The sequence below is a fragment of the Equus przewalskii genome, chromosome 15, assembly GCF_037783145.1.
Source record: "Equus przewalskii isolate Varuska chromosome 15, EquPr2, whole genome shotgun sequence".
Classification (NCBI taxonomy): domain Eukaryota; kingdom Metazoa; phylum Chordata; class Mammalia; order Perissodactyla; family Equidae; genus Equus; species Equus przewalskii.
The window spans coordinates 6885487-6905163 of record NC_091845.1 but is presented as its reverse complement, the minus strand read 5'-3'; the positions used below and the strand labels follow the sequence as shown (position 1 = coordinate 6905163).

The window sequence follows — 19677 nt, the reverse complement described above, 5'->3', positions numbered from 1 at the left end:
ACAATCGAGCAGAACCGAACTATATTGAGAGGTTCTGAATCTCCTCACATGCCAATGAGGAAGTTCTTTGTACCTACGGCATCTTGTTAAAAAAACCTTCTTCACAGCAGCAAATGGAAGCACCCTCGGAACAGAAGGCCATGCAGACAATAGGGAAGGGAAGGAGGAAGGAAGGAAGAGAAACCTGCCTTCCAAAACAAAGCCATGTGTAGGCTCCAAGAGATAAACAGCCAAGTAAAATAATCCTTCCAGAAGAGGGTAGAGAAACAAGGGTGGGGAGCTGGAAGGAAGGAGGGTGTAATCACACCTTCACAAACTGTAATTAGAAGAAACACAAACCGGCCAGCTCTCTCACAGGAGCCTCTTGGGCTCACCTGGGCATGTTTTATTAATCAGACTCCTCCCAGTCTCTCTCTCTCTCTCTCCCACACTCACTCCCTCTCTCCCCACCTCTCCCTGCTCTCTCCCCCTCCCATTCCTCCTCCCCTCCTTCTTCCCCACCCCCTACCCTTCACCCTCTCCTACAAATAACAAGCTAAAGTAAAATGAACTTCCACAGTAAAATAGTTGCAGATGTTCTACCTCAGAACACACCCCTGGATCCACAGCTGGAGACTTGCTTTGCAGGGCTGGGGACCAGAGGCTGGTACAAAATGGATCTGCTCTGTGGCCTTTTCACCTTAATCATACCCAACACTCCTAAGCTTCCTGATCCCTCTGAGGTCATTAGACAAAGAACAATGAAACCAGGACTCCATTAAACTGCTGGTAGTTAGACTGGCAGGAAACAAAAGAAACCCATCCCCCATCCTTGCTCACATCCCTAGCAGAGACTCACTCAACAACTCTTGTTGTGTGCATTTTCCTTTAGATTCCAGAAAATTAATTTAAACGTAGCCTGTGATGAAACAAGTGATAACTATGTTCTAAAACAATGAACAGCTCTAAAATTTGAGGAACTTAGAATACTCTTCTCTTAAGCTTTCAGATGATCACAATATGCAACTTATTCTTACTTTCTCCCAATATAAATCACAGTGTTAAATTAAAAGGGGAGAAATCTGCTACCAAATTACACACTAATGGCTCTTAACCCATAATTAAAGTATCACTAACAGCAGCTTAAAGCCACAGCCAACCGTGAGCACATTAATTAGGACACCTAAGTTTTCAGCAGCAAATAATTATGTAAATATAACCGTCGGCCATCTTGAGAAAAGTCAATGGTCTAACCAGCTCCCTGCTCCCTTGGGGAAACACTCTGTGTGAACTGGCATTACACAGGGCCGCCTCCTCTGCACAATCAGAAAAAGTAAAGCAAACCTAAGTGCCAGAGTAGCAAGGAGAATGAATTCTAACAAGCTTGGTCACCTGGAGTTCTCATTACCATCTTTCCTGAGCAACGGCCTGGGAATCTAGACCAGCAACTGGCTGCAGAGGAATGAAGCACTCAGGACAGACTGGATGTGCACCGTCACCCAAGATGGCATCCTGTGCTAGGGGCTCTGAGGGTCCCTGGACAGGACCCGGTCTCTAACATCTCAGAACTAATAATTAAGGACAGAAGACATAAAATAATGTTGGAGAGCCAGTATGGTATTGAAGAACCACAGGATAGTCCAAACCAGTGGGTTCCCTCCTCAATTCAATTCTGCTACAAACCTTCTCAAGAAACCTAAACAGACAATTTACCTCTCTGGGCCTCAGTTTCCTTGGCAAAAACAAGGTAAACGTATTTGATATGTCTAAGGACTTGCATAGCTTTGCAATAATTAGATAATTAGAGAATAGAAGATCGTATATAATTAAACACTAAATTACACAGTAGCAACTATGCCACTGGAGAGATTTCAATGATTTTTTTTTAGTCAGCCACTTCCTGAGAGCCAAATCAGGCACCGTGCCAGACTCAGGGACACAGCAGTGATCAAGACAATGCCCCGCCATCACAAGGCGTTCAGTCTACTAGTGGAGTATTCTCAGTTCAGAGGGAAAAAATGAAGGCTGAGGATGGCCTATGACCTTTTCATGCAGATGGAGGCAAAATCTGGATTCAAGTGGGTACCGATTTGAACTTTCAGTAATGAACTAGTTAATGGTTGAGGATTGTCGTAATAAACCATGAGGTGTTTTAACAAACACACTAACATAAGCAGAGTGCTGCTAATTTGCTCACCACCAGTGAAAGTAATTAGTTAGTTTCCAGAAGTTAGCCAGACTTAAACTCTCCCTGCCCTTCACCAATCTTCTTCTCCTATCCCAATGGGCCCCCACCCCACCCAAACCTACTATTTGTGGTTAATTTTTTCCTTTACTCTCTTTTCAATTACGCTTGTAGATTACTACAGTGAAAGTGCCAGAGAGAATTCACCAAGCAGAGGCCCTACCTAAACCACTCAGAGTCCACTTTGTGAATGTGGGATTTCAGGAAGACCTTATATGCAACAAGATAATTGGTTTAAAAAGACTTATTTGTGTCTAAGTTGGTAGAGAGGTTGAATAAAGACGATGCAGAACATGGTTTATTTTGAAGAGTAGAGCTGTTAATAAAACTAACGAATATGTTATAACTAACCTAGAGAATAAGAAAAACTAACCATCAACATCTTAATTTTTAAAACTAAACATTCAGAAAATTAACGTGTCCCTTATTCTTAAGAGATGTGAAACTTGCCTGTGCCCTCAGTGGAATTAAATGCTGCCCACCAACTGCACATTCCATTTTCCAAATAACCTCCCAGGAATGCTGGTGTGCTATGTTTAATAGGAATATTCTCAAAGTGTCAGATCTAAAGGAACAATAACTCTTCCAACTTTTCTTACCAAAAAAAAAAAATCCCATCTAAGATTTATGCCCATCTTCAAAACACTCTTTTGAGTTCAGAGCAGATGTGTGCAGTGTTTACACTGAGAAAACCACTGGGACATAAACAACCCACTATAAACACCACTCAAATTTTGCTGTGCTTTTCTTCATTTCCTGTGTATTTATTTTGGTGTTAAAGTAATGTTAACTTTCATAATAAGGAAAATAGCAGCAGATGTTTAAACCAAACAGACTATGGCAAATCATCCCACATACCTACTCAACTTTCAAAATCAAAGTTTCGTCCTCCCAAATAAGGAAGCCAGAAGACTGCTCTCACTGTGTTACCTACTACCCAACAATAAATCAACCTGGGCACGCTTTCCATAAGCTTTTCCTCACCACCAACTGGAGACATAAAAAATGATCGTGCTATCAATTTGCTAGCAAGCCTTATATTCTTCTCTTAGGCTGATCATTGTTTTGGTTTGGTTTTGAAAATATCATATTACTCGATGACAAACACAAGTCAATGGAAATCGCCTTAAGGTTTTCATTTCTTGTTCACTGAAAAAGTCTAAGAAACTAACTGCAATATGTTAATTTCACAGGAAACAAGCCCAGCCGCTTGCTACTTAGTTCTGAAGAAGTCTCCCTTTTAAATGAGGGACTTCAGAAGTAAGATGATACTTAAAGCAGCAGATTCAAAGAAAGCAATTCACCAAAATTCGTATCAGTGGAACAACTAGGAGTAAAGAAAAAACAAAAAAAGCTTTTTTAAAAAAAAACCTTAAGTATGAGATCCTTATCCATAGAGTTAAAAAAAATAAATTAATTAAAACAACAACAAAAAATTGAATGAGATTATTTTCTTTCTTGAAGGGGAAAGGGTAAGTTTTCAACTGATTAGGCAACAGGCCTGAAATTTTTACATGAAAAATACAAGTGGGTCGGCTCACCCTCCCACATTTCTTCAATGTTTTCTTGTTCAGTTCACTGTAGGAGAAAACATGGAAACTGCTCCTGCTGAATCAGAAAGGAGATGGTGCCTCGATTTGTATGTGGTTACAACAAAAAACACTCCTCCTGCCAAGCTGCATTCCCCCAGAGATGCCTCTCCGGCCACTCAAACCCAGGCCATTACCACTGTTTCAAATCGCACGTAGATAATGTTCCAACAGATTAAGAAATCGCTTTCTCTCTTCTTACTACTAACAGAGACGGCTTCAAATACTACAAGGCAGTGGGGAAATACCTCATGGTTTCGTAGGAGGTAATAAACAATAAGAATCCGGAGTTGTTTTTTTTTTTTCATCTAGCTTTCTGGTTGGTGTGTTGTGCAATCACTTCCACAAGGGACCAGAGTGTGGAGGGAACATCCTTCAATGTCAGAACTCTTTCAGAGCTGTACAGGAAATGGGAAATCAGACAAAGAGCCAGTCTGTGCTCTGTGACACGGGTGCCCTTCCAGTCCTCCAAAATGAACAGAAAAATTCTTCATTGTTTGGAGTAATCACTCCCAAAAACAAAAATTCACTGTAACTTTCTGTTCCCCTCTACAGGAAAATCCAAAGCACTGCTGGAATACAACATGAGTGTATGTTTAAAATAAGTATCAAAGCAAAAAGACAAAAACAAAACTCGACACATTTAAGTTTTACTTGGGTCCTAGAAGTACTCCCTCTAATGAGAATGTCAACAGAAATCAAAAAAAAAAAAAAAAAGAAGAAGAAAAGAAAACATTTTAAAGAGTTAAAAATTTGAAGAGTTAGTATGTTGCAAGCATAAAGCAAACTTTTAACAGTTTCTATTTCACCGCCTCCCCGCCCCCCAGCCCTCTCTGCCCGAACCCTGAAGGCTCAGATCCAAACAACCAACTTTGTATCGAAAACAGTACATAATAACCGCTTGCTTTTCAAAGCACCCTCAAGTCCCAAGAAAGAGAACAAAATGCAGAGAAGGCATTCAGAACCCTAAAGAAGGAGTGGCCTTGACCAAAGCAGTGGAACAGCAGTTTCCAGAACGGAAGCTCTACCTTCATAGCACAGAATGCCGATATTGTTGTTCATCTTGTCCAAGTACTGGTAGTTCAACAGGTCCATCTTCATAAATAGCATTTATTGGGCTAGCACAGAAAACCAGCTCTTTGCTTTCGCCCCAAAAGAGTACGTTTCAAAAATCAATTATTGCTGAGTAGCTCCTGGCTCTTCGCTTAAACTTCACAAAGACGGAGGCCCGGCCTCAGATGATCAAAACAAAGTATGTAAAAGTAAAAAAAAGAACACACGCACAAAAAAAATCGAACTCGCACAAAACCCTTCAAGGGTTTATTTGTAGACGGTATACGTTTTGTATCCTCAATTGAGCATTTAAAAATTGTTTCAGAAGTCTTTACAGGTCTTTTTTCGAAAATAAAAAAGGAGTAAAAAAGAAAAACACGAAGCACATTTCCTAGGACAAAGCCACGCTCGCTTTCCTCACAGCCCGCTGCAAGTTAACTGCGCTGACATGCTGGCTATGCTTGGTATGACTCGTATGCAATCGGGCTTCCTCTTCCCAGCGGGAGGGGGTCGGAGCATGCTCACTGAGCCCCTGGAGCTCTTCAAACGGCGGGGCTATTTTCTGCACAAGATCAGTCTCTAAATGTACTAAGTGTTTGAAAGAAAGAGAAAGAGGAGGTGGAGTCTGTACAGAGGGCCCGTGGCAGAGCTGCGCTTGACAGGAAGCAGCCTTGCCACTGCAAAACCGTAGGAGGGAAAAGAAAACCCAGGAAGTTTCTTTTTCGGGAGCTGAGAAAAAAGTAAAAAAGCCATCATGGAAGCAAACTTCCATGGCATTTAACTTTGGTGTATCTTCAATTTTGAGTTTCAGAAACCCAAGTGTTTTGCTGTGGTCCATAAAACACACAGATTTGTAAGGTTTCTTTTTAAAATTGTTTTACAATGTCCACTGACACTTCCTATATTTAAATTTCTGATGGTAATGCTGCTACATGTAACGTCTCTCTTAATCCTCATAACAATCACATGGACAGGGCAGGGGTGGTCTTACAGCAGCGGAAACTGAGGCTCAGAGGGATTCAAGACTGGCCCATGGCCCCAAAATAATTGGTAAAACTACTTTTAGAGTGTTTTTTCCCTAATATTATAACCTTCTAAAGAACAAGGTGGGGAAAACAGAGAGTTTAAGCAAGTAATACTGATATATCCAAAAGTGAAAGTCTACTTGAAATGATGGGGTGGGGGGTAAAATTATTTTCATTTGCACATATAAAAGCTGTTCCGTCTGTGCACCAGAGGCACCCAGCAGCCTGCCGCCATGTCATTCCTTGTTGGAAGGACTTGGGGCTTAAGCTTTGCATCTCCAATATCTAGCACAAGTAGGTGCCCAAAAGCTGTTTACTGAATGAGTGAACCACTTCAGCACATGAAGAACACACTAGCAAAACAGGGAAAAACTGGTTTTATCTTTGCACATCACAGCTAGCTTTTGGCACCATAAATAGACAATTCACCACAGGAAGTGTTTCTGTACTGATATTATTGTATGGTATTTGAAGATTTAGAAAATATCAAGGAGTGTGCCATATTGTAGACCAAGACCTGAAATTTTAATGCTCTAAAAGAAGAGTTAAATAAATAATTTCGAGAGGTTATATGTTAAAAATTCAGCAATAGTTGCATTTTGGGTAAGAGGCATGTTCATGGCAAGCTGTTCTAATCAAATCTCATTTGGAGATTAACACAACACCCAACACCGTTGCCATCACTGCTACAACGGCTGTAACAGGGATAGCAGCAGGTGAAGTAGGCAACAGAAGAATCAAGATTTTACAAGCTCTAATTTATAAGGATATTTATTAATGCTAGATTACATATTCTAGGTACTGAATAAGCTATATGGAAAGCTATGTATTCCATCACTTATAATTAAAATACTTTGTGGTATTTGGCAGGCAGGGTAGAAAGAAAACTCTTATTGCATCTATTATAGACAAGATTATTGCACTGAATCTTAATATCTTTAGGTATAGATGCAAATTCAACTGATAGCTTTGGAGAACAATTATTGTGCTACGTTCTTGACATAAATTCTCAATCAGAAAACGTTATGAGTCATTAGCATAACCCACGTGGGAGAGAGCTGGCTGCACATCAGAGTCAATGTGGAGCTTCTAAAAATCCTGATATATAATCTAAGGTGAGGCCCAGCATCAGTATCATTTTTAAAGGGTCCCATGTGATTCTAATATGCAGCCAAGGCTGAGAAACATTGCTTTCATCCAAGAAGGAAAAAATTACCTGCCTTAAGATACTTCATTTTATATACTTAGTTTGAGAAGGATAGTTTTGTTTTTTTAAATATAGTGATTTAACCAAATTCAAACAATACAGTTGTAAAAATATGAGTAAAATATTCAGTAACTTCCTTTAATATCTCAGTATCACTTACAACATGGTTCTCGGCCTCTGAGCGGCAATCATCTGTATGCACACAGTTCCACAGGTAGACTCTGACTTTTGTTTAGAATGATCTGTCATAACACCTCCATCCCCTAGTCACATCTTTCCCACTGATTCGGGATGCTAGCGTGGTGCTACTGACGTGTGGTCCACAGACGGGTTCAAGAACTGCTTGTCACTATCCACAAGAGACAGATACACAAACCAAGAGTGAACATTTGGAAACTTTTATAGCAATTTGACAGAGTAATTTTATGTCTCTTAAATCTTCCACCCAGACAGTCTGAGAAGCCCTGTGCTAGAGGCCGGCTAGCTCCAACGGCCGGACTCTGCAGTATGGTAAATGCCCTCGGCAACCCGGGCCTGCTCCATTCCAGCTCCTCACATCTTTCACTGTATGCTTCAAGAACATTGACCTCCCTACAGTTACTCTTAAAAACTACATTATTTCTCTTCTCGGTGCACAGGTTCTCTCTTGGTGAAAGACTTTTCCAGCCTGTCTACCCAGCAAACACCCATTCTTCCCTCAAGACTTGGCACATGCCTCTCATGTCTTGTGGGCCCGCCGTCCTTCCATCTCATTCCCTGCTCTGTGCTATCCTTTCCCCATGTACATGCTTCTATCCTAATCAGGTCTAGGCTTTAAGAGCAAGGGCTATGCCTTCTTCACCTTTGCAAGGTCAGTCTGGCATAAGCCTGGCACATGGTAGGCCATCAATAAATGCTTGTTGAATAAAATCAGTAGGGTTAAAACGCCTCACAGGCAGATTGTCAATTCCCCCCTCTCTACTCCCAGCACACTCTGGATGATCTAAAGACATGATCATGTCAACATCTTTTGGGGACCACAAGTCCTCACATTTGAGGAACACTCATCTAGATTCCGACCGAGCTTCAGGTTACAATCAACACATTCATTTTAAAAATCCAAATACTGGAAAATGTCAATGCTTCTCAAGTTCATTCATAGGCTAATATAGTTATAATTAAAGTACCAACGGGATTGTTTTTAAGGAAATTGGAAAGACGGTTCTAAAATTCATCCACAAAAAATCAGGTAGGAAGTTTTGCGGTTTTTTTTTAAGGACGAAGAAATTTGAGCAGTCAGATATTTAAAACATAAGGCAAAGAACATTTTTGGGGTGGAAGTGGTACAGAATAAGTAGCTCTAAACATCTACTGTTATACAAAGTTTTTACTGTAAAAACTTTAAATACTCTAAGAAGATGTTCAGACTATCTAATTTGGAATAGGGAAACATCTCCTAAGCCTGAAAAGACCCTTAAATCAAAGACAGAAATCATAGAGGAAAACGCTGAGGAATTTGACTGAACATACAAATTTTATGTTTTTTGTACATCCAAAAACACCCAGACCAAGTAGAGAGGCAAAACACAAAACAGAAGAATATATTTGTAATATATATTATGGTGGATGAAGGATAAATACAGGGTCTTGGTATATAAAGAACATCTAAAAATAGAAAAAAATAAATCTAAATATTTTTTAAGTGAGCAAAGAACATGAGAAACAAACGGCCGATACATTTTTAAAAATCGAGTGAGCCTCATTAAAAACTTAAAGAATACAAATTTTTAAAAAATTAAGTAATTCTCCATCTGCCAAATTAACAAAAAGAAAAGACGTTTTCGATCTTATTTAATGCCTGTGAGGCGAGATGCCATTGGAACCTGGGTTCCCCGCCGGTGGAAGCGTAAGCAGATAATGCCTTTCTACAGAGCAGTCTGACACACACACCAAGCTATCAGTGCTCTGGAAAACGCTCATATCCTTGTGCTTGCACTGGACTCTACTTCTAGAACTCTGTCTTAAGAAAGCAATAAGATTTGGTCAAAGAGTTACATAAAGATGCTTATCATTCTTATATTTATAATAATGAAAAATGGAAAACCTAAAGTGCAAAAATAAGGGAATGCATTATAACTGTGGTATATCAATGACAGAATATTGTTAAAAAAGAAATAGCCCCAAATGGAGTCATTTGCCCCCACGACAGCAAACCAAGACTTAACTGCAGTTTCACGCTCTCGCAGAAATGCAACCTTTAAGCAGTCAGCTGAAACTTCCTGATCAGCACCAGTAAGGTAAACTGCGTGAGACCCTTGCCGCTCCCTCCCACCAAAGAAGAGGACCTGGCCTGAAACAATCCTTTCTCTTCTTTTGCTAATAAATTCCTTGCCCTCCTTCTGCTATCAAAACCTTCCATTCTGTACAACTCCTTGGAGCACCCTTCAAGAATTGCTGGATGGGACACTGCCTGACTCATGAATTCTTTAATAAAGCCAATCAGATCTCCAAATTTACTTGGCTGAATTTTGTCTTTAACAATATTATTCAGCTGTTATAATTCCTTCAAAAATATATAATGACAGGAGGAAATGCTACACTCTGTACTATATAATAGTACTACATATGTTAACTGAAAACAAGTAAACAAAAATAGGATATAAAAGTAGTATGTACACGATGCATCAATTTTCTTATATATTTATGAATATATACACGTAAGTAGAAAAAAGTATACATATGTATTTAAAAGACAGAAAGTACACCAAAATGTTAATAATGCCTATCTTTGAGTGGCGGGCATTTTTGACATTTTTCTGTATTTCTAATTTACCTACAAAGAGCATATTCCTTACATAATCAAGGTGAGGGTGAAGGAAGTTCCCCACTTTTGAAAAAGCAGACACATAATGAGAAAACATGCCCTGGTAAGGCACAAGCCGTGGAACATACGTATACCTTATTTTTAAACACTGTGATCTGTCCTTTTGATTTAGATTTAACAACTAAAGACAATAAAATTCCAAACATGTATTTAGACCTTTGTAAGATTCAGAGACGTTTATGATGAGGTGTCTGTCCTACAGCACAGCCTGCAATATAGCGATGTATGTCAACTACAGCTCAATAAAACTGGAAGAAAAAAAAGGAACAGCCCACAGAGAGAAACTCTGTTTAAACTTCCAGAGCACATAGACATATATGCACCTGCTTTCTGTCTTCATTATTTAGTAATCGTTTCACATATTAGTATCGATCCCCTAAACTAGACCATAAGCTTCTGGAGAAAAGGAAAACTAAGCTTCAGTTCTTGGTATAAAGCTCCCCAAGGCATACAATAAGTGCTCCATAAATGTTCACTATGGCAGCATCTTAGCATAATGATGGTAAAATGATGCTAGAAGCAAGCCCAGGCTAACTATTGGGTAAAATTGTTCTATTTGCTGGAGAGTTGACTACCAGTGTAAAACAGAGCTAGCAAAACTGTGAGCTGCTTAATAAAAGCCAGCGATCAAAAGCACTCTCCAGACACTTTTTAAAAAACAAAATGCTTTCATCAGAGCACTTGCAGAAGTGGAATATTTTAATGTTAAGTCTAATAATAATCTCCTCAAAGACACTGGGAAATATAAATAACCCTACTGGGCTATTTGGTTCCCCCACTGGATTCAATTGCTCTCTTCTTCTCAGGATTCTAAGCAACCTAGATATTTAGCTAATGCTTTCATTTTAACATTTTTTTCTCCTTACCACACATTTATTTTTTTAGAAATCACTTTAACTTGACATGTGAATAATAATTTTAAAAGACCTTACCAAAGGAAGAAAATAAGTCTGACTGTACCTTGATCCAAGGTATTGGTTAAACGAGAAGTTGGATGTGTGAAAATGCATGTTTAAGAGCATCTCTAGAATCCACTGCAATTTATGGTTACATTCTTCAATATAATATGAACAGTCACAATAATAATGATGATGATGTTTGTTAGACACTTCACTGGTCAAGGAACTTCCACTGTTTTATCTATCTTTTCCTTTTTTTTTTTTTTTTTTTTTTGAGGAAGATTAGCCCTGAGCTAACTACTGCCAATCCTCCTCTTTTTGCTGAGGAAGACTGGCCCTGAGCTAAGATCCATGCCCATCTTCCTCTACTTTATACATGTGGGACGCCTACCACAGCATGGGTTTTGCCAAGCGGTGCAATGTCCGCACCTGGGATCCGAACCAGCGAACCCCGGGCCACCAAGAAGCAGAACGTGCGAACTTAACCGCTGCACCACCAGGCCGGCCCCTATCTAATTACCTTAATTACTAAGACAAGGTTGTGAGAAGGAAAGCATAGAAAAGGGCGGAAGTGAAAACCTAGCATTGAGTGGTAAGAAAGAAGACTGAAGAAACCAAAGCTTCTTTTCTTTTAAATGCTGTTCAGAATGCAAAGTTAAAGGCTTAGCTAAAAGCCCACCTTCTCCAAGCAGCCCATTAGCTGGAACCAATCTTTCATTCCATGGTATATTAGGCTTATGCTGCACTTAATTATAAAACAAGGCAGACTATGAGATAACTTATGGATCTCTCTCCTCCCAGATTATAAAGACTGCTTTCTACACAGTAGGTCCTCAACAACACAGCTGTTGAATTAAAGAAGACACCAAAACGAAACAATTTTAAAACAAGTCAAGTATCAACAATGTGTACCTGAATATCTATTAAGTTCCCTATGATACTACGTTTTCTTTCAAGGAAAGAATCCCTGAACATATCATAAAATATTGCTTGTTTCTCTAACTTGGAGTTGCTCACACTGAAATGATGATGAAAAATATACAGTATTTTGTCAAATTTTTCATGAAAGCAAATACCATTAAGCTATTTGTCTTGACTTTTATTGTTCATAAAATGGTACCATTTTTAAGTTAAAACACTCTCAACTTCTGTTGAGTACCACTAGATCATTTACTTAATGTAGTGGGATTTTAACACAAATATATGTACTTTTAAAACAACTTAAAATGGTTCTTCAAATCAAAGATTTAAACTTTCAGTACAATAGCACCCTCTAGGGATGAATTTTAAATTGCAAAGACAATTTTGAAAAGCAAACTGCATAATTTGGGCCACTCATCTGATTTTAAACAAAGTCAGCCTCTTATTTTATTTAATTTTAAAAGTCACAGTAAATATCTTTCAACAAACAGTTCCTCTCACTCTTTGCAAAAACAAAATTCCAACAAAACCAACTGATATCAAATGATTGAATTAAAAATTTGCTTTATTAACATGAATTTAAAATATAAATAGTATTTAAAAGTGCAGACTAGGACTCTTGTTTTAAATAAATCAGTACTAGAGAAGGGAATTTAACCATTTAACATTCCGAAGAAAGGAGAAATCTCTTGCAAAACACTGTAACTTGCTAGTTTTACGAGTGCCTTCCATGCTTGGAACAAATGCTTCCTTGCAAACAAAAATGATTATTTTAGTGACTTTCATTATTACAAACAATTTAGGTTCAGTAAATCCCATTCAAAGAACATTCACAAATAAAATATTACTCTAATATTCACATTCTCGAAAATTATAACTATCCACAGACATATTCCTGCCAGGGTTGGCTAGAACTTACTTCCATAGTAAAAACAGGAGAAGAAATACAATGAAGGAAAAATCCCAAATATTTAACATTTGAAGAGCTAAGAACACTGATACCCCATTGTTTGACCCAATCTTCAATTAGCAGTTCAATTTGCCGTCATAGTACTTCATCAATTATACAGCATTTTCCTACCTCTGGAATCACCCTTTCAACCAGTTAGGATCCAGTCCAGAAAACAGACACCACACCTGTTTTTTTTAACAGAGAGAATTTTACTACCTCCTCCCCTTGTGCCCCCTTCTAACAACTACTCCTATAGGGTAACTACTATTCTAACCTCTAAGAGCATTAATTAGTTTGAACACTTTACATAGAGAGAATCATTTGGTATGTACTCTTATGTGACTGGATCCTTTCACCCAACATTATGTTTATGGGTGTTATTCCTATTTTTATGTGCAGCTGAAAAAAAATCATTCATTTTCATTGCTGTATAGTATTCTATTGCTCTAATAGATCACACTTCCTTCATTCTACTGTTGATGGGCATTTAGGTAGTTTCTATTTGGGGGATATTATAAATAGTCGTGCTACAAATATTCTAGTACGTGTCTTTGGTGACATATGACTGCATTTCTGTTGCATACACACACTTAGGAGCAGATACGTTAACTCATAGAGTGAACACATTTTCAGCTTAAGTAGATATTGCCAAATAGTTTTCCAAAGCAATGGTACCAATTTATACTCCTGCCAGCAGCGTATGGGATTTCAGGTTACTCCATGTCCTTGCCAACACTTTTCCATCTTTTCCATGCCCACTACTCTGGTAGGCATGGAGTGGCCTCACTGTGGTTTGACTGTGCACTTCTCTGACCCAGAGTAAAAACTTTTAAAGGGCTGTAAGAGGCAGAGGGACAGGATTCACCATCCAGAACAGAGGGAAAGGGTCTAACGCAGTGGCTGTCAACCTGGGCAATTCTGCTTCCCCCAACCCAGGGGACATCAGCAATGCCTGGTTGTCACAACCTGGGGGTAGTACTGGCATCTAGTGGATGGAGGCCAGGGATGCTACAATGCACAGGATAGCCTCCCACAGCAAAGAGTTATCTGGCCAATAATGCCACTATTGAGAAACTCTGATGGAAGTAAACCATTATTAGAATTTTTCCCCTTAGCCATATAATCAATAGCTGATACAGTTCAAGAAGTCAACGTCCTACTGTCTTCAAATGTTATTTTCTCCCTATAGCTGGAAGGAAAGAAGGACAAATGACACTCGCTCCATGTTGCGCATGGTGCGTGCCCTAGCGCTGGGTTCTCTAACAGATCTTGTTTCTTTTTAAATCCTCACAACAATGCTATGAGGTACCATTTTACAGATGGGAAACAGACAGCAGGCTAAGTAGCTTGTGCAAACTCACACAGAGAGTGGTAGATCTGGGATCTGAAGCTGTGATTTTCCACTATACCCAAAGTCTTACTCCCCCCCCCCCCCACCCCCGAGCCCCACTGCAGCTGTATATTCTAGTCGTAAGTCCTTCTCGTTGCTCTCTATGAGCTGCCACCACGGCATGGCAACTGGCAGACAGGTGGTGTGGTCCCACTGCCGGGAACTGAACCCGGGCCACTGGAGCAGAGAAAGCCCAAACTTTAACCACTAGGCCATCAGGGCTGGCTCCCCAAGGTCTTACTTTTAACTAAAAATAAGAAGTTTTTAAAGTCTACAATGATTGTTAACTTGCAAAGGGTGAGTTTTACATTCGATTTACAAAAAGCAACTGAATAAAAACTAGGTATGAAAAACAGATCATTTGCAATGTTAAGATTAACATGCACCTGTAAGAACTGTACCTTAAAAATTTTAAACAAATTCATCTTCCTCACCACACTGTGATCTCTCTGAAGTTAGATCCGTGTCTTAGTTTTCTTCATATATGCCCCAATGCCTACAGGGGTAGACATTTCAAGTTTCCTGAATTAATTACTGACCTAAAAACCCGGATAAAGGAAAACAGAGTCTTCATAAAGTAAGCAGATGGTCCCAATTTTCTTTTTTCACCAAGTCAACTATATTTTAAATGGTTTTTGTTGAAAGTATTCAATTAAATCACATAATGGTCAATACCATCAAATTCTTTTCACAGTGCAAACAATTTCATCTTTCCAAGGATAGATTTGCCAACATTGCCTTGTCGATCATCCTTTGGTTGTTATTTATTGATGCTTCTATTTGTGAGGACATTACAGTCACGGGGCCACCAGAAATCCATCCACTAGAAGAGCAGCTTTCAATCCTGGCCACACATTAGAATCACCCAGGAGGCAGTGAAAGCCACGGATGCCCAGGCCCCACATGTGGAGGGTGATTCAGTAAATCTAGGGTGGGGCCCAAAAAGACGCATTTTGAATGTATCCCCAGGAAAGAACTACACACAGCAGTAGTTTGGAAATAGCTCCCCACATAATTCTGACACGCTCCCCTCTCCTTGAGGTTCAGGACTACTGCACTGGGTGAGGATTTTGAACTGAATTTAGTAGAGCACCTGGCTGAGGGAACCCCAAGCCTTCCATACCTTCCAGAGTTCAACTGCATCCCAGGGAGTTACTCCTGGGCAGGACTAGGGGGCGACGTGAGCCAACCTAAGAACAGCTCAAGTTCCCTCCCATTGGGAAGCTATACTGTGAACCTGATCACCTGAATTTACACAATTCCAGTCTTGCTTTACACAGAAGGGGCAAATGAATCCCCTCGTTCTCAGCCTGTCATCTTAGACTACAGATGCTCCGTACCTGGAACAGGACCAGAAATTTATAAACTGCCAATACTCACCTGTATTAAGACCAGAAATGTACAAACAGGATTTCCTATTTATCGCCACACGGGTAGGGATGTGTGGGGTGTGAGGGGTCCTGGAAATAGGACAGAGCACTTACTGGAGGAGCACAGTAGGATTTCCACAGCGTGTGTGTCTAGTTAAGGCTGGTGGTGGTGAATTATTAGTGACTCTCGCAGTGCCATGAACCTCCCTTCAGAGGACTTCGGCAGTTGTAACATCACATGTGTGCCCTTCTGATGAATGTCCATCTCCCTCCCAGTTTTCCTTTTCATTGTTTCCCCAGCAGCTAACACAATGCCAGGCACCTGGCAGATGATCAATGAAGATTTGTTGAAAGAACAAATGAGACGAAAGAACTCTAGAGTCTACGCTGGCGACGGAGGGAGGCCAGCGGGGTTGGAGGCCCTGAGTTCTGCGTAAAGTCTAGGGGAGGCAGGAGGGAGAGCACTGACAGCTTGGCGAGCTCTGCGGAAGAACCAGGCTTCTAACCAGGCTTAGAAGATCAGCGACACTCCAGCCTCCCAGAGAAGCGCCAAGACTGCGGCCCCAGTAACAACAACCCACAGTCCTAGTGAGGGACTCAGATCCTAGAGAAAGAGAAAAGAGGATCTAGGAACTAAGGACTAAGCCAAGGAGAAAACACGGTAGGGGTGAAGCCAGGAGTGAGACAGCAAAGGCGGAGAAGGAAGGTAGAACGGGAAGCTGAGAGCAACAATGGGCCCTAATAACGATGAGCTCTCTGCAGTCTCCTTCTGGCTTTCCAGTAAAAGAGAGTCCTAGATACAGAGTCAGAAAAGCCTGGTTCCCAGTCCAGCTCAGCCATGTGATCTTGGTCACGGAATTCTACCTCTCCCAGCCTCAGTTTCCTTACCTGCAAAAGGGTAAAATGATAAAACCTCACTTGCCCCTCGCGTGAGGCTGTCAAGGACCCAATGAGACAACGGCTATTTGTGTTTTCTAAACTGCAAAGTACATACAAACGCAGGGAATTACTACCGCCATCCTTCCTAAAGACAATGGGGTTTCTCGCTATTCCATGAAGAGAAGCGAGGCCTGTTCAGACAATAAGACTGCCCCGCCCCTCCAACCCCCAAAGAATCGCCAACAGAAACAACACCTATAAAAAAGAAGCAGGAACAAAGGTCGTCCTGTTCCAGTTAGCAGTTTCCTTCTGCTTAATTAGATCGTATGTGGATTTCTGAAAGGAGTGTCAAGAAATGCCACCGCCACGTAACACGTGTGTCCATCGGGAAGAGGGAACAGTAATTTAAGACGGCTGTATATCTGTGAAGGCATCCACACGCATTTTTTTTTTAACTTTAAAAAAATGATCATAATGCTGTGCTCAGTTAAACTTAGCATTCTTATTACCCTAAAAGCTGTCAAATATTCAAAAGTCACAATAACTACTTATCCGTTATTTAAATGAAGCAAAAGCATATTCTGAAGACTGCATTAAAAAGAGGGATCTAATCCCAGAGATTACTCTGTTGACTTCACACAAAATGTCCATTTACTCACCCATTTCCCCAAGCCTCATCTCTTCTTTCTTACTCACCATACGTCCCACTTCAATAGACAACATTCTTCTCTCTTCCATCTCTACGGTACCTGAATCAGCCCTAAAATTCCAGGGTTCTGGATAATTCCTCTCTTCCCTTTTGCTTCTCATTCCTACCCAACCATAGGCTGCTACTTTCATTTGCAATCTCGAGACAGAATTTCCTATTTTACATTATAAATGATGGTAATTATTATTTAGAGAGGGTTGTTTCTGCTGGGTTTATGGTTGTTTTTCTTTGGTTTTTCTGTCTGAAGGGATGTGGAGAGAGAGACAGAGCTGTACCGTCCAGGGCAAAAAAGAGAGACAGAGACATTTTTATCCTAACAGTGAACACGAAGAGTATTGTTTAGCTCATTTTCCTGATGGTTTGAATTAACAATAGCAACGATAACAGCCAGAGCTTAAAGTGACGAAAGTGCTACGTTTCTTTCTTTGGGGAGATCACTGAGGCAAGCCGCCTGCCACCTAGGGAGAATACTGGCTTTTCTGTTCAACAAGAATGAAAAGATTTAAAATTCCTGGTTGTCTCTAGTTCTAGGTGAGACTAGTTATTAAAGAGTTAAGGAGCCTAAGCACCTCACCCAGAAAAGTCTCAGGTGTAATCCTGTTACTTTTGAGTGGCAATCAGTGCTGTTAGAGATTCTGATTATTCAAGGATTACTGTTACTGGATAGCTGGGCTAACAGCCCTGTGGTAAGGGCTGCCGAGAAGAAACTTATGGTCCTCCTTGCAGTGATGCCAATTTACGCTGCAGAGAAATAACTGATTCTCCCTGATCTCTCTTCCCCGCTTTCCCAGTAAAACAAGTTTGAGAGAGAGAGAGAAATGTGAGAAAACACAACATTGCACCTGCACACTCAGAGGGGTCTACTCCCCACAGCAGTAGCCAAACGGCCATATTGTATTTATTGACACTCTAAAGGTACAGCTGCTGAAAGCACAGGCTGAACACTGTGCTTTCGTTTGGCCTGGGACCCCCAAGGAAAGGTACACCAGTATATTTTCCTTTGGAAAGCCGACACGTAAAACAGAAGCTTTCTCCCCCTTATTTAAGCAAACAGAGGGCCTAACACCTTCCAGTCGCCCTTCTGGCAGAGCACTGCAATATGTTTGCTGTTTTAATATCACCATCAATTAAAGAATCAGCTGCCAATTTTAATAAACTGGGAAGGCCACAGAGAAAAAGAACACATAAACTCTTTCTAGACTACTCCTTTTACCCATCTGGCATGTGGCCCATTATTCTTCATGAAAGAGTAAAAGCGTGCATTCAATTCTCACTCATAAATGCACATTTAGTTAACATTGAATAAAAAGAAAAGAGAGTTCAAATAACTTGTCAAATATGCACTTATAAAATGTTTAAATCCATACCATGTACGCTTGGTACATGAATGTGAAAATATTTCGAAGAGCAAGAGCCAAAAGTACTGTTTGGCTGCTGATAGAAGACACTATACAAAGTGTAGCACCTAGATTTTTTTTTTTACTGATAGAAGAATGCTGCCGAGCCCCAGAAGCAGCGACGTCTAAAAACGTCCCCACACACTCCTGACTCCTCATTGCAAGCCTCAGGTAGAGAGATATCCTGCCCAGGGTCACAGCAGAGGTGAAAATCCAGAAGTTAGACCCAACACAGATAGAATTTCCACGGCTCCAAGTACTGTTTACTTGTCTTTGGGACCCTAGACACACGGCAAGCAAGACATCGAATGAACAGTGTGGACAGCGAGCCACATTAACACAAGGACCACTTCACTGGCTTAGAAGCGACTGGGGCCCAAAGATGAGTAAGACGTGGTCCTTGTCCTTGAAGAACTTATCATTGAGGCCAGACCACAAGAACTACAAACACACAACAGAAGGCAGAGGAGGGAGAGATCCTGTTTCCTGAAGGAACTTGGGTGTGGGCTTCACAAAGAAAGCGGCACTGGTCTGGGCCCCCAAAAGAATAGTATTTCAAAGCAGGGTTGAAGGACAAGGCATTCCAAACAGAGCACTGCATCAGACACAAAATATTTGATATAACTTGCTGATTTTTCCATAGGCATATTAAGTGAACTCTAAGTGACTACTCAGGACAAAAGTACCTAAAAATATTAAAATATTTAAAATGTCCAATCCCGGAGTCCAGGAGTTGGTCAGCAGCAAGTCCCAGTCTTGGATCTGTCACAAACTAGCTACGCGAGTTTAGGCATATTACTTAATCCTCTGGATCTGGTTGTCCACCTCTGAAAAATGGGTATAACCCTACTGCCCCCAGAAGACTGACCACTTCCATCGTGGCATTCAACGCAGCCTGGTGGAACGCCGCCCGGCTCTCTCTCCCCGATAGACGAAGACCAAGAGCTCCTCAAGGGCCAAGCTCTTTGCTCGTTTCCTCTGAAACACTTAGCCCGGTGCGAGTACCAGCAGGCTTCCAATACACGCCACGTTCTCTTCCTTCTTTCGGATTTCTGTTTAGTGAAAATACTTTCATCTGTACTATCAAGTATGCTGTTCTTCAACTTGTGAACTATCTCAATTTCAAAGAGTTTTACTTCACACACTTCAGCATATCTCTACTCCAGCAGGATTTTTTGTATGATTAATGTTATAGGTCT

At 40.5% G+C, this 19677-nt stretch overlaps 1 protein-coding gene across 7 annotated transcripts in view; it reads right to left on the bottom strand.

The window, feature by feature from the left end:
* VGLL4 (vestigial like family member 4) overlaps positions 1–19677 on the bottom strand; it is a 141540-nt gene that overhangs the window by 71021 nt on the left and 50842 nt on the right. The window contains exon 1 of one of the 7 annotated variants that reach the window (XM_070574759.1): positions 4842–5545. The exons of the other annotated variants lie outside the window; for them this stretch is intronic. Within the exon in view, the coding sequence (XP_070430860.1) occupies positions 4842–4923 (82 nt within the window). The 5' untranslated portion in view covers positions 4924–5545. Of the gene's footprint in view, positions 1–4841; positions 5546–19677 lie in introns of those variants that run through there. 7 annotated transcript variants of the gene reach the window in all.